General features: G+C 43.6%; 1 protein-coding gene across 1 annotated transcript in view; it reads left to right on the forward strand.

Annotated features, from left to right (window-relative positions):
• The window catches only part of got1 (glutamic-oxaloacetic transaminase 1, soluble), a 54,227-nt gene that overhangs the window by 23,006 nt on the left and 15,375 nt on the right, over positions 1 to 15,846 (forward strand). Inside the window, exons 7-8 of the mRNA XM_078565107.1 lie at positions 12,549 to 12,714; positions 15,523 to 15,665. Of these exons, the coding sequence (XP_078421233.1) occupies positions 12,549 to 12,714; positions 15,523 to 15,665 (309 nt within the window). The remainder of the gene's footprint in view (positions 1 to 12,548; positions 12,715 to 15,522; positions 15,666 to 15,846) is intronic.

Here is a 15,846-nt window from a genome sequence, read left to right on the forward strand (position 1 = left end):
TCGAGAAGGCAGCTCACCACCACATTCTCAAGGGCAATTAGGGATTGGGCAGTAAATGTTGGCCTAGCCAGTGGCGCCCACATCCTATGAATGAGTAAAAAGAAACAAAGTCTTAAAAAAAGGATTGAAACCGGGTGGACCTGGCATTGGCCCAGGCACCACAAACAACAACAGCAAATCCAGCCCCCTCAACCCTGCAAAGTCTTCCTTACTAACATCTCTAGGGGCTTGTGTCAAAATTGGGAGAGCTGTCCACAGAATAGTGAAGTGACTGCCTGACATTGTCTGTAAGATATGATTCAGTGAGCATGACTATGTCCCAGACACCACCATCACCATCCCTGCGTCCTACTGATAAGACAGACCCACCAGAGGTGGCGGGAAGGAGTTGCCCTAGAAGTTCTCAACATTGATTCTGGACCCCATGAATCTCATGGCATCGGGTCAAACATGGGCAAGGAAACCTCCTGCTGGTTACCACCTACCACTCTTCTCTCTCTCTTTCCCTCCCCCCCCCCCCCCCCCTGCCTTCCATGTTGAACATCATTGGAGGAAGCACTGATGGTAGTGTTATGATAATGGCAGGTGTTACGTGCCAGGCTGACCAAATCCCAGAGGGAAACTTGGCCACTCTATCACAACAAGTTTGCAATTTGCATTTATTATGCGAAGGCCTGTATACTGAAGTTAGAAGTAACAAGTCCGCTACCACCTTTAGAGATTTTAAAGAGTAAATTAAAACATTTATTAACAAAAGAAAGCTTAAACACAAGATTGCTATTACTTAGTCTTATAATAATTCCCAAAATTTCTACTTAACTAGCCTCCCAACTACACATCCCTTTCGGGCAACTGTCCAAAATAGATTATTGATCTATAAAACATCCAGCAAGATTATCACAAGCACCCAGTGTTGCTGTATTTCGTAGCTTCTTTCTCCCTCTCACTCGACAGTGAAGCTCCAAAGGCGTTTAACACAACGTTGGTTACTGGAACAGCAAACTTCCCCAGGGTGGCTGGAGGCTTTTTCCCACCAGTCTGTTTCTCACAATGCATCTTTCAAAATCTCACCCCCATACAGCTTTACATCTCCCTTTTAAATATATTTTCTCCTCTTTGATCTGTAAATCCAATTGTTTCTACCTGTCTTTGGCATTTACTTTTCCCAGAATATAAAAATCTTTTATGATGTCATTATGGCCAGCACTTTTGGGGAAAAATAAACATCATAACTTTGCCTTATTTACTTTGCCAGCTGTAAACATCTTACCATGTTGCTTTGAAAAGCCAACAGCCTTTCCACTTACTTAAAAATGCAAACTCCCTTTACTTAGCTCATCCATTAGCATTTCAAATACCTTTTTTTACACTTAACCCCTTTGATGTTTCAAACCTTGAAGTCTAACAGCCTGCAGTTTACTTAAATTATTCACTCTCAAACATACACGCACACACAAATATAAGATAAAAGCAAAAAACTGCGGATGCTGGAAATCCAAAATAAAAATACCTGGAAAAACTCAGCAGGTCTGGCAGCATCTGCGGAGGGGAACACAGTTAACGTTTCAAGTCCGTATGACTCTTCAACAGAACTAAGGAAAAATAGAAGAGAGGTGAAATATAAGCTGGTTGAAGGGGGAGGGGGGGGGGCTGGTGGGGGAGGTAGGACAGGTAGAGCTGGATAGAGGGCCAGTGATAGGTGGAGATTGCCAAAAGATGTCATAGACAAAAGGACAAAGAGGTGTTGAAGGTGGTGATATTATCTAAGGAATGTGCTAATTAAGGGTAGAAAGCAGGACAAGCAAGGTACAGATAGCCCTAGTGGGGGTGGGGGTAAGGGATTGAAATAGGCTAAAAGGTAGAGATAAAACAATGGATGGAAATCCATTTAAAAAAATAATGGAAATAGGTGGGAAAAGAAAAATCTATATAAATTATTTTTAAAAAAAGGGGAGGGGGATCAGAAAGGGGGTGGGGATGGAGGAGAGAGTTCATGATCTAAAATTGTTGAACTCAATATTCAGTCCGGAAGGCTGTAAAGTGCCTAGCCAGAAGATGAGGTGCTGTTCCTCCAGTTTGCGTTGAGCTTCAGTGAAACAATGCAGCAGGCCAAGGACGGACATGTGGGCATGAGAGCAGGGTGGAGTGTTGAAAGGGCAAGCGACAGGGAGATCTGGGTCATGCTTGCGGACAGACCGAAGATGTTCTGTAAAGCGGTCATCCAGTCTGCGTTTGGTCTCTCCAATGTAGAGGAAACCACATTGGGAGCAACGAATGCAGTAGACTAAATTGAGGGAAGTGCAAGTGAAATGCTGCTTCACTTGAAAGGAGTGTATGGGCCCTTGGACGGTGATGAGAGGGGAAGTAAAGGGGCAGGTGTTGCACCTTCTGAGGTTGCATGGGAAGGTGTGGTGGGAGGGGGTTGAGGTGTAGGGGGTGATGGAGGAGTGGACCAGGGTGTCCTGGAGGGAACGATCCCTGCGGAAAGCCGCTGGGGGGGTGAAGGGAAGATGTGTTTGGTGGTGGCATCATGCTGGAGTTGGCGGAAATGGCGGAGGATGATCCTTTGAATGCGGAGGCTGGTGGAGTGATAGGTGAGGACAAGGGGGACCCTATCATGGTTCTGGGAGGGAGAGGAAGGTGTGAGGGCGGATGTGCGGGAGATGGGCCGGATACAGTTGGGGGCCCTGTCAACTGCCGTGGGTGGAAAACCTCGGTTAAGGAAGAAGGAAGACATGTCAGAGGAACTGTTTTTGAAAGTGGCATCATCAGAACAGATGCGACGGAGATGAAGGAACTGAGAGAATGGGATGGAGTCCTTACAGGAATCGGGGTGTGAGGAGCTGTACTCGGGTAGCTGTGGGAGTCAGTAGGTTTGTAATGAATATTGGTGGACAGTCTATCACCAGTAATTGAGACCGAGAGGTCAAGGAAGGGAAATGTCAGAGGTGGACCATGTGAAAATGATGGAGGGGTGGAAATTGGAAGCAAAATTAATAAAATTTTTCCAGGTCCCGACGAGAGCATGAAGCAGCATGTAGCAATCATCGATGTACCGGAGAAAGAGTTGTGGGAGGGGGCCGGAGTAGGACTGGAACAAGGAATGTTCCACATACCCCATAAAGAGACAGGCATAACATGCGGGTACCCATAGCCGCACCTTTTATTTGGAGGAAGTGAGAGGAGTTTAAGGAGAAATTGTTCAGTGTGAGAACAAGTTCAGCCAGACGGAGGAGAGTAGTGGTGGATGGAGATTGTTTGGGCCTCTGTTCGAGGAAGAAGCGGAGAGCCATCATACCATCCCGGTGGGGGATGGAGGTGTAGAGGGATTGGACGTCCATGGTGAAGAGGAGGCGGTTGGGGCCAGGGAACTGGAAATTGTTGATGTGATGTAGGGTGTCAGAGGAATCACGGATGTAGGTGGGAAGGGACTGGACAAGGGGAGAGAGAGAATGGAGTCAAGATAGCAAGAAATGAGTTCCGTGGGGCAGGAACAGGCTGACTCGATCGGTCTGCCGGGACAGTCCTGTTTGTGGATTTTGGGTAGGAGGTAGAAACGGGCTGGCCGAGGTTGGGAGATTATCAGGTTGGAAGCTGTGGAAGGAAGATCTCCAGAGGAGATGAGGTCAGTAACAATCCTGGAAACAATGGTTTGATGTTCAGTGGTGGGGTCATGGTCCAGGGGGAGGTAGGAGGAAGTGTCTGCGATTTGACACTCAGCCTCTGCGAGGTAGAGGTCAGTGCGCCAGACAACAACAGCACCAGCCTTGTCAGCAGGTTTGATGACAATGTCAGGGTTGGACCTGAGAGAACGGAGTGCAGCAAGTTCAGAGAGAGACAGGTTAGAGTGGGCGAGAGGAGCAGAGAAATTGAGACGACTAATGTCACGCCGACAGTTCTCAATGAAAAGATCAAGAGAAGGTAAGAATCAGAGGGAGGGGTCCAGGTGGAGGGAGAATATTGGAGGCAGGTAAAAGGGTCCGTTGAATGGGGAGAGGACTCCTGCCCAAAGAAGTGAGCACAGAGACGAAGACGGCGGAAGAAGAGTTCAGTATCGTGCCGAGCCCGAAATTCATTGAGATGAGAGCGCAAGGGTATGAAACTAAGTCCTTTGCTGAGCACTGAACGTTCAGCATCGGAGAGGGGAAGGTCAGGGGGTATGGCCGGGGCTGGGATTGGAAGACGGGATGGGGACAGAGGGACAGGCAGGGGTGGAGGCTCCTGGATGGGTGTTGGTGTCGATGAGTTGTTGGAACTTGTGTACCTTTGCACTTGAAAGAAAGAGACAAAGTTTCTTGTTGAGGCGTCGGGTGAGACGACGAATAAAATGAAACTAACAAATATAAGCTTGCTTTGAAGTATTCCACAGTAATATCAGGAAAGCTATGATAATCCCTTTACAAGTGGCAAGGGCACAAAATGTACCCTGGGTGGGGGACTTCAATGCCAATGACCAAGAGTGGCTTGGTACCACCACTACTGTCCAAGCCCTAAAGGATATAGCTGTTAGACTGGGCCTGTGGCAAGTGATGAGGCAACCAACAAGAGGGAAAAACATACTTGACCTCGTCCTTGCCCATCTACCTGTTGCAGATGCATCTGTCCTTAACAGCATTGGTAGGAGAGACAAAGCCCTGTCTTCACATCGAGGATACCTTCTGGGTATGCTGTGTGGCATTACCACCCCGTGCTGAATGGGATAGATTTTGAACATATCTAGCAACTCAATGTGCATCCATGAGGTGTTGTGGCCATCAACAGCAGCAGAATTGTATAGAACCTCAATCTGTTACCTCATGGCCTGGCAAATCCCCAGCACTACCATTACCATCAAGCCGGGGGCATCAACCCTGGTTCATAGAGTGCAGGAGGGCATGCCAGGAGCAGCACCAGGCATACCAAAACATGAGGTGTCAACCTGGTGAAGCTACAACGCAGGACTACTTGCATGCCAAACAGCATGTGATAGAGCTAAGCGATCCTACAAACAATCGATCAGGTCTCAGCTCTGCAGTCCTGTCACATCCAGTTGCGAATCACAGATGCCAGTCTTCAGCCAATTCTATTCACTCCATGTGATACAAGAAACGGCTGAAGGCACTGAATGCTGCAAAGGCAATGGGCCCTGTCAATATCCCAGCAATAGTGCTGAAGACTTGTGCTCCAGAATTTGCCGCACCCCTAGCCAAGTTGTTCCAGTACAGCTACAACACTGGCATCTACCCAACTATGTGGAAAATTGCCCGAGTATGTCCTGTACACAAAAAGCAGGACAAATCCAATCCGGCCAATTACCGCCCGATCAGTCTACTCTCCATCATCTGTAAAGTAATGGAAGAGATCATCAATAGTGCTAACAAGTGGCACTTGCGTAGCAATAAACTGCTCACTGACGCCCAGTTTGGGTTCTGCCATGGCCACTCAGCTCCTGACCTCATTACAGCATTGGTTCAAACACGGCCAAAAGAGCTAAACACCCGAGGTGAGGTGAGAGTGACTGCCCTTGACATCAAGGCTGCATTTGACTGAGTGTAGCATCAAGGAGCCCAACAAAACTGGAGTCAGTGGGAATCGAGGGAAAGACTCGGCTGGTTGGAGTCATAACTAGCACAAAGAAAATTATTGTAGTTGTTGGAGGTCAGTCAACTCAGGTCCAGGACATCACTGCCAGAGATCCTGAGGGCAGTATCCTGGGCCCAACCATCTACAGCTGCTTCATCAATGACCTTCCTTCCATCATAGGGTCAGAAGTGGGGATGTTCACTGATGATTACACAATGTTCAGCACCATTCGCGACTCCTCAGATACTGAAGCAGCCCATGTCCAAATGCAGCAAGACCTGGACAATAACCAGGCTTGAGCTGACAAGTGGCAAGTAACATTCACACCACACAAGTGTCAAAACCATTCCAACAAGAGAGAATCTAACCATGCCCCTTAATGTTCAATGGCATTACCATCACTGAATCCCCCACTATCAATATCCTCAGGATTGCCATTGACCAGAAACTGAATTGGAATAGCCATATAAATACTGTGGCTACAAGAGCAGGTAAGAGGCTAGGAACATTACGAGTAACTCACCTCCTGACTTCCCAAAGCCTGTCCACCATCTACAGGCACAAGTCAGGAGTGTGATGGAATACTCCCCTCTTGGCTGGATGAGTGCAGCTCCCACAACATTCAAAGCTCAACACCCTCCAGGACAAAGCAGCCCGCTGGATTGGCACCCCATCCACAAACATTCACTCCCTCCACCACTTATGCACAGTAGACGCAGTGTGTATCACTGCAGGGATGCACTGCAGGAATTTGCCAAGGCTTTTTAGACAGCACCTTCCAAACCCACGATCACCACCATCTAGAAGGACAAGGGCAGCAGATAGATGGAAGACCACCACCTAGATGTTCCCCTCCAAGTCGCTCACCATCCTGACTTGGAAATATATCGACGGTCCTTCACTGTCGCTGGGTCAAAATCCTGGATCTCCCTTCCTGACAGCACTGTGGGTGTACCCACACCACATGGACTGCAGTGATTCAAGAACGCAGCTCATCATCACCTCCTCAAGGGCAAATAGGTATGGGTAATAAATGCTGGCCAAGCCAGCGAAGCCCACATCCTGTGAATGAATAAATAAAGAATGGTGATTGACACTTAAACAATTAACTGGAGGAGGAGGCTCCACAAATACCCCCATCCTCAATGATGGGGGAACCCAGCACATTAGCGCAAAATGCAAGGCATTTGTAAGTCTTCAGCCAGAAGTGTCAAGTGGATGATCCATCTCAGCCTCCTCTGGAGGTCACTGGCATCACAGATGCCAGTCTTTAGCCAATTCGATTCACTTCTAATGCTATCAAGAAACGGTTGATGGTACTGGATACTGCAAAGGTTGTGGGCCCTGACAACATTCCTGCACACAACTGCCAGGCAATGACCTGCTACAACAAAAGGGAACCCAACCATCTCCCCATGATATTCAATGACAGTAGCATCATTAAATCCCCCGCTATCAACATCCTGGGGGGTTGCCATTGACTAGAAACTGAACTGGACCAGCGATATAAATACTGTGGCTGCAAGAGCAGGTCAGAGGCTGTGAATTCTGTAGAAAGTAACTTGTCTCCTGATTCCCCAAAACCTGCCAACCATCTATAAGGCATGAGTCAGGAGTACGATGGAATACTCTCCACTTGCCTGGAAGAGTGAAGCTCCAGCAACACCATCCAGGACAAAGCAGCCTGCTTGATTACCACCCCATCCACCACCTTCAACATCCACTCGCTACTTGTGTATAGTGGCAGCAGTGTGTATCATCTACAAGATGAACTGCAGGAACTCACCAAAGCTCCTTCAACAGCACTTTGAAAACCCGTGACGCCTACCACCTAGAAGGACAAGTGCAGCAGATGATTGGGAACACCACCTGCAAGTTCCCCTCCAAGCCATGCACCATCCTGGTTTGGAACTATATTGCCATTCCTTCAATGTTGCTGGGTCAAAATCATACAACTCCCTCCCTAATAGCACTGGGTGTAACTACACAACATGGACTGCCACCACGCTCTCGAGGGCAAAATTATGGCCCACGTCTGAAAGAACTTTTTTAAAAATCCTTTACCATTTTTTTTTATAACCTCATTTTTTACCCTGGTGATGGATGTCCTTGTAGCAATAGGACATTTGCTAGACCAGATGAAGGACTTCAGTTAATTGGACAGACTGGTGAAACTGGATGTGGGCATCGCTGGCAATGCCAGCATTTGTTGCCCATCCCTAATTACCCTTGAGCTGAATGGCTTGCTTGGCCATTTCAGAGGGCAGTTAAGAGTCCACCAAATTGCTGTGGGTCTGGAGTCACATGTAGGCCAGACCAGGTAAGGACAGCAGATTCCCTTCCCTTAAGAACATTAGTGAACCAGATGGGTTTTTAACAATTGATTATAGCTTCATGGTCACCATTACTGAGATTAGCTTTTATAATTCAAGCTATGGATTGAATTTAAATTCCACCAGCTGCCATGGAGGGATTTGAACCCATGTCCCGAGGGCATTGGCCTTTGTCTCTGGATTACTCATCCGGTAATATTACCACTACGCCATCTCTCCTTTAGAGAAGAAAGGGTTAACAGGAGATTTAATAGAAGTGTTCAAAAATTATGAAGGGCTTCGATAGGGTGGATAGGGAGAAACTGTTCCATAGTAACTTGAAAAAGAAAACTGGATAAATAATTGCGGGGGGAAAGGTTGCAGGGTTAGCGTTGTATGATTCTATGAATAATCTCCTTTAGCAGCCTGTCTGTGTGCAGTGCTGCTAAAAATCCAGAAGATGGCAGACAGTGAGTGTAAGTGCAGTGGTGGGTGTAACACTATAAATAAGTAATAATTTACACCTGTTTTGTTTCCTAAAATAGATCAAAGTTTTTGCTCAGGGGTATGCGATGTTCAGAAAAATTTGTGTTTTAATTTTGTTGCATTAGGTCCTGAATGTTTTTTATCGGAGCGGGGGGGCGAAATGCTGGAACTTTTTTTTCCCGAACGGATTCTGTAATTGTGTATCAGGCTGCACACCATTAGGAGCTCATTTTAAGCAACATTGTACTTGCAATGATTACGGGGTATTGAGGCACTGTGGGGGTATAGAGTTTCTGCTTTGGGAGCAATCGGAAATTGTGCCCAAAATGCACTTTAATTGCACTAGTTGGGTTAGGCTTCAATTTTCCACTAAAATTAATTTGGATAATCACAAGCGTAAAATTTTCCATGGACCAGCACAATTGGGCAGTGTAATAGAAAGTAATTGTTTTTTTTTAACTCTTAAAGTAGTTATTGATATATTTAAGTGTGGAACCTGTTGCAGTTTAGCAACCAAAATAAGCTTGTGAGTAATCCTATTTAAAATAATTTGAAAATGACAAACTACGTCGGACTATTGAATAGCTTCAATCGGACATTGTTCTCCAATGAAAAACTTTGTTCAAACTGAGTTTGATGAGCATTGAAATTCAGTTTAAAAAGGATAAACATTTACAATTAATTTAAAAATTGATCGGTCCACAGAATAAATTCATTAGAAATAGATGGGTGCAATATTGAAAATAAATTCTTCAATGCATAATATTAAACTTTAAACATTAAAAGACCTGATATTGATGATCAATAATTGGATTATGGTCTGCTTTCACAAAAAGCTAGCAATTGTCATTTAACTCAAAGAAAAGATCTCCAAAAGCACTAAATTAGTGTTAGGCTGTGGTCGGCCTTTTATGTTACATTATGGAAATCGTCTTTTTAAGTTCCATGGATTTGCATTGCTGTGCAGAGAGCTTAACACTTCAGTGCAATCTACACATAATAACAACTTGTAGTTATATTCGCCTTTAACATAATAAACATCCCAAGGCACTTCACTGGAAAGTAATGAAGCAAAACTTGACACAGAGCCACACTCTGACAAATTGGTCAAAGAGTTCTGTTTTTAATGAGCACCTTAAAGATAGGAAGAGAGACAGAGCAGTTTAGTGAGTTAATTCCAGTGCTTTGAGCCTTGGCATCTTGAGGCACAGCCACCAATGGTGGAGCAGTTTAAAAAAAAAAATCTGGGATGGTCAAGAGGCTCGAATTAGATGAGGACATATATCTTGAGTTGTGGGCTGGAGGAGGTTATGGACTGAGGGGTGAAGCTATAGAGGGATTTGAAAATAAGGATGAGAATTTTAATATCAAGGCTTTGCTCGCCCAGAAGCCATTGTAGGTCAATGAGCACAGGGAGTGAATGGGACTTGATGCAATTTAGAATATGGGCAATAGCGCTTTGGATGAGCTCTACACGTAGCAATGAAACTCTAATAACATTCTGGTTGTCTGCTCCACTCTGATTCCTCACCCCAGAGCAAGTTGGCAGTCTCTGACTTTAACCTAGAGTTACTGAAGTACAAATGCCCTTAGCTTAGATCAGTCAGCACAGGACAGAAATCTATTGCGAGACGTTCCTGGTTTGCATAGTTCACTACTGTATTGAACAGTTGGAACAATCCTTAGGAGGATCGTCTCTTTTTGATCAAAACTGATTTACTTTTAGCATATGGAGGGTAACGTTTTCCAGTGCTTTTCAAACTTGCACTCCGAAAGGGAATGGAAGAATTGGATTTTACATAGCACCTTGTATTTTGGTTGGCCGTTAGGAGAGAAAGTGTAGCAGCCGTTTTATAAGCAGTGCCATCCCACAAACAGCAATGAGATAAATGACCAATTAAGTTTAATTTTGTTATGTTGGTTAAAGGTGAGATATTGATCTGGACAAACTGTAAGCCTTTTAGTGAGAAATGACGTTTAATACCAACATTTGGAACAATCTAAATACCCGTTTGGATATCATTGCCCTCTCTTGACCACGATTGAATGGCACTACAATGCTTCAGAAAATGAGTGTGCTCTCAATAGGTCCAGCTGTTCTTCTTCTTTTATTCTTTTGAACAATCTGTGCGATTTTGCAAATGCTTGTCATTCCAAAGCTGCACTACATACTCGATCAGATGTAGTTCAGTAGGAATTTTGGCTGCAGCTTGAAAATTTTGAAATCCGTAAAATAAAACCTATCGCACTCCAAGTCAACCCAACAAAAGAACTTTAGGTATGAGATTTCCGTTTTTAAACACTAGCAGTGGTGTTCACCATGAGTTGGATACATATCCCACTAACGAATAAATAAAAAGATAAATGGAGACGAGGTACAGATCACCCAATTCTATCTTAATAGTGGAACAGGCTGAAGGGCCTCTTCCAGTTCCTACCTAGTTCAGGTCATTAAGGAATCCTGTTAGAACCCTTGGCTACGTAATGGTAGGCATAAATATTTGGTGGTCTGCCCATACCCTTAACTACAAAATGCTCACTGTTTAGGAGTGGCCAGCACCCCTGTACCCTAGAAAGTATCTAAGGCAGACCCTAACTTGCAATGTAGACCTTAGAAAGGAATTGCTGTTATTCCCTTTTTAACCAACTAAATCTTATGGATGTTCTTCAATTACAAAAGGCATTTTTTAGTATCCTATCATCAACTGTGATGATCAGACCTTTTGCTTGCAAACTCATCTTGTTCAATACGTAAGGATGAATTTTGAGAATAAGGAGGCTGCCAAAATGATCCATTTGAATATAAACAAACGGTGCTGGAACTATAATAAATAGGGTAGACTGAAAGAGAAGGGAGTGCATTTGGGGTTAAATGACTACTTTAAAAAGATGTTAAATATTTAACAACACTAAATTATTTACTTTTGCTTTTCTCAACCTCCAAAGAAATCTATGGGATCAACAAGTGCTGTAACGTGGGGTAGTTAATAATCAAATAATTGTACATGGTACAGGTGTTTCAATGGACTGAAGGGGGTCATTGACCTTTTTCTTAGTGTGGATCTTTTTATATTCTCAAAGATTAGGATTGTATCTAAGACACAGAAATTCAGTGTTTGCTGTTTGCTTTTCCTTTTGACCTGATGGGAATTTTTTTCCTTTCAAACCCTTCCTCTCTTCCAGATTCAGTTGTTCTCATATTCTCCTGGTCAGATTCCCATCCTCCATTTTCCATCAGCCCATTCAAAATTCTGCAGCCCATATCCTATTCCGCACCATCTTATTTGTCCATCACCCTCTACCCTTCTCACTTTCCTACATTGACTCCCAGCCCATCAACCTTTGGATTTAAAATTCTCACCTTGTTAAATGCCTTTGTGGCTTCAGCCCTCCATATCTCTGTAAATTCCTCCAGCTGTAGGCATGTTCCTCCCATCCACAAACACTGCGTTCTGACTTCAGAATCCATTGCCCAGCATTAGTGAGTGTACCATCTTTAGCCTTGTTCTCTGGAATTCCTTCTGCTTCGCTCTCCTTCAAGACCCTCCTTAAAGCTCACCATTGTGACCAACTTTTTGTTTACCCACCTGATCTTTCCTTCAGCCAGGGGGGCTATTTTTTTCATGCTTCTGAAGTGCTGCCAAGGATTTTTTTTGCACTTTTAAAGGTAGGTTTTTATTCTTTCATGGGATGTGAGCATTGTTGGCAAGGCCAGCACTTGGGGTTGCAGTTTTAACGGTTAGTTGTTGTCGCAGTCGTATTCATAGCATGAATAATTCTATTATTGAATAAAATGTACAGTGAATGTCCTGCATTAACATTTATATCTCAAACTGTGTGTAAGATTTAAAAAGCAAAACCAGTCTCGGATTTAAATATCTGCTCAATTGGAAACGTTATTTCAATCTGCAACCTCAATTCTATTGGGGTTGCTCAGAGCTAGCTCACTAAATCAGGCGTTTAATGCTGGCTTATCACCATCACAGAATCTTGAACATCATTGTGTGTGCTTGGTGTTTTGCTGTGGTGATGTGTATTTTGTAATAGGCTGGAGAAATGAGATGCATTCAAGGAAAAGCTTCAAGGAAGCATGATTATCTTAACTCCCTGTAAGTTTGCCTTGGACACTAGAAACTTGTAGTTCAATGTTAATGCAATTACCCCTTTTTATCTTTCCCCTTGTTTTAGATGAACGAGTTGGGAATCTGTGCATTGTGGCCAAGGACAATGACAATCTGACCAGGATTCGCTCTCAAATGGAGAAGGTAGCCCGTACTATATGGTCAAACCCACCAGCTCATGGGGCTCGCATTGTAGCCATGACACTTTGTAACCCACAGCTCTATACTGAATGGTGAGAGATTGTTGATTTGAGAAGTGTTTTAAAGATACACTCTGCAATACTGATGCTTAACCTTCTTAAGTTTAAAACAAAAATGCATCCATGGTTTTTAAAAATTAACTTTAAGCCTAAAATTATTTTCAAAACGTTTAACTGGTTGCTAGACAGGAGAAACAGAGTGGACACAAAACCATGGTGCAAGAGTTAGAAGTGGTTACCAAAATCTTAGTTCAAAGATGGATTTTGACACAGATTCTAAAGGTGCATTGAGGCGGAGAGTAGAATGCTTGTGTTTTTTTCATGAACTTTATATGCCCAAGTCAACCCTGGGAATTCTAAAATAAAAACAAAGTGCTGGAAATACTCAGCAGGCCTGGCAGCATCTGTGGAGAGAGAAAAACAGTTAGCATTTCAAATCGAATATGACTTCAGAACTGGGAATTCTAACCCTTCTCTGTACATTTATTCCTTTTTAATACAGTGTGATAGAGAAAAATTGAGAAAACAATCACTTGTGGGTTAGCAGATATTTCAAATGCTTTCATAGTCTAATCCAGCTTCAATTGAACTTACATAGAATCTACAGTACAGCAACTGGCCATTTGACCAACCACTGTAGTCTGCGCTGGTGTTTATGCTCCACATGAGGCTCCCGTCACTCCTTTTCATCTAACCCATCAACGTGCCCTTCTATTCCTTTCTCCCCCATGTGCTTATCTAGCTTCCCTTTAAATGCATCTATGCTATTCACCTCAAATGCTCTTTATGGTAGTGCATTCAACATTCTCACCACTTTGTGTAAAGATGTTTTTTTCTGAGTTCTCCATTGGATTTTTTAATGCCTATCTTATGTTTCTAATCTCTAGTTTTGGACTTTTCCCATGTAGAAACACATTTTCTACAATTACCTTATCAAACCCTTTCGTAATCATAGATCTCTATCAGGTCAACTTTCAGCCTTCCCTGTCCCAGCCTCCTCAGCCTTTCTTTACGGGCATATCCTGTCAGTTCTGAAATCACCCTTGCAAATCTCTTTTGCACCTTCCTCAGTACCCGAGACCAGAGTTATCCACAATACTCTTAAGTATGGTCTTATGAAGGTTCAGTACAAATTTAACATCTCTGCCTTTCAGTTCTACCCCTCTAGCAATAAACCCAGGTGTTTGGTTTGCTTTTTTAATGACCTTATTAACTTGCGTTGCTACTTTTAATGATTTGTGTATGTACCCCTTTACTCCTCTATTCCATTTGGATGTATTATCCAAGCAGTATGTGGCCTCCTTATTTTCTGCCTTACAAATTGCTGTTAATTTTGCAATTTAACTACAACTGATAAAGGATTATATACAAGGAGAACGCAATATATCACTTCACAGTAGTGATGGACTTACATTTATCCCATGTCTTCTAACTCTACTACAGCTAAAGTCTACGGTTGGTTTTGACTTCAGGAGATTGACTGACTGGTATAATATGAACCTTCAAACATCACACACAACCTTTTATATCAACAACAACTCTCATTTTGTATAATTCCATTTAACATGGCAAAACACCCCAAGGATCTTCAAGAGCCTCATTAGATTGACACACAGCCACGTCAGACAGGTGGCCAAAAACTTAGTCAAAGAGGTAGCTTTAAGGAGCCTCTTAAAGGAACAGAGAAAGATAGGGATGCAGAGAGGTTGGGAAAGAATTATAGTGCTTGAGTCCTCGGCAGCTGAAGGCACAGCCACCAATGGCGGAAAGATGAAAATCAGATGTGAAAGAGGCTAGAATTGGGGTGTTTTGTAAAACATATCATGACTACAGCACTCAACCTGGGAAGAGCTTGCCCTTTCCAAACTGTGTGCCAACGAACTCCACAATAGGTTCTCTTGCATGATACCTGATCTAGCGTCTGTATGGAGCTTCCAGCTGTGCTACTTTGTGCTGTCCAATTAAAAGCAAGTTTGACCTTTTTAAAAATAGAGAATCATGACAAGGATGGTTGGACCTACCCACGCTGGCTTCAGTTTTGCTCCCTCTCCTATTATGATGTATGCTGTAATGTCCGTAGCCCTGGTGTTTTTAATTGTGCTGCCTTACATACTTCATTCTGATTAACATTTATCAGTGCCAGTGCAGCAGCTTTGCTTAATTTCTTTTACAACAATGCAGATTTCTACCAGGTGTTTTTTTTTAATATACCATCCTCTACTCATTTACAGACATATATTTGTGCCATACTTTGTTTTTGCTTTTGCTGTTTCCTTTGATTTCCCGTCAGGTCCTTTTGTATCCTTAATATCAAGTTGACTCTCTGAGGCAAGTCCTCTAACAAATTCTTGCATTAATTGCCATTACTTTGCCTACCATTGTTACTCTCCTCTTCATGCTCCATCATTGCAAATACAGAAGCTTGTAGGCATCGCTTTAAAACTGGTGATCCTCTTTTCTCCATTATTGCAGCTACGTGTGCACTCCACAGGTGCATTAACAAGCTGGGGGAGATTTGTAATGCTTGGGTCCTGTTACCAAGCTTTCTTACCAGCTTGAAGATTGTGATGATCTTCCTTACAGGTACACTAACTGGTGCGAAGTTCCAGCTGATATCAACTGGTACATTTCACTGGAAGTGCACCAGCTGAAAATAGAGCAGAGACCTTCTAATTGCAGGAATACCAGTGTCAATTCTAGCCCTTCTATCCACCACAGTTGAAACCAGCTTGCCCCACTCAGCAACAAATCCAAAATCAAACCTTGAACTTTTTGAGCTCATTTTCGCATCAGACAACATGACTGTCCACTAACCTACTATAGTAATCCCCCCCATTCTAGGAAAGGTAATGTGAAGACTATGGCTGACCGTGTGTTACTGATGAGAGCACAGCTGAGGGAGAAGCTGGAGAAACTGGGAACGCCTGGCACATGGGACCATCTCACCCAGCAGATCGGAATGTTCAGTTTCACAGGACTTGACCGTATGTATATAGATTAATGGAAACCTGCCTGTTGCATGATTGGGGGCTCCGAGGTCAGAGATGCTGCCACTTTTTTTAAAAATTGTGCCCGTGTTTGATTTATTTTGAAAGATGTGGGGAATAACCAACAGCACTTTCCAAGGATTTAACCAGCAGAGTTGAGATGCTCTGGCAGTTGTGC

This window comes from Cetorhinus maximus, chromosome 20, assembly GCF_964194155.1.
Source record: "Cetorhinus maximus chromosome 20, sCetMax3.hap1.1, whole genome shotgun sequence".
Classification (NCBI taxonomy): domain Eukaryota; kingdom Metazoa; phylum Chordata; class Chondrichthyes; order Lamniformes; family Cetorhinidae; genus Cetorhinus; species Cetorhinus maximus.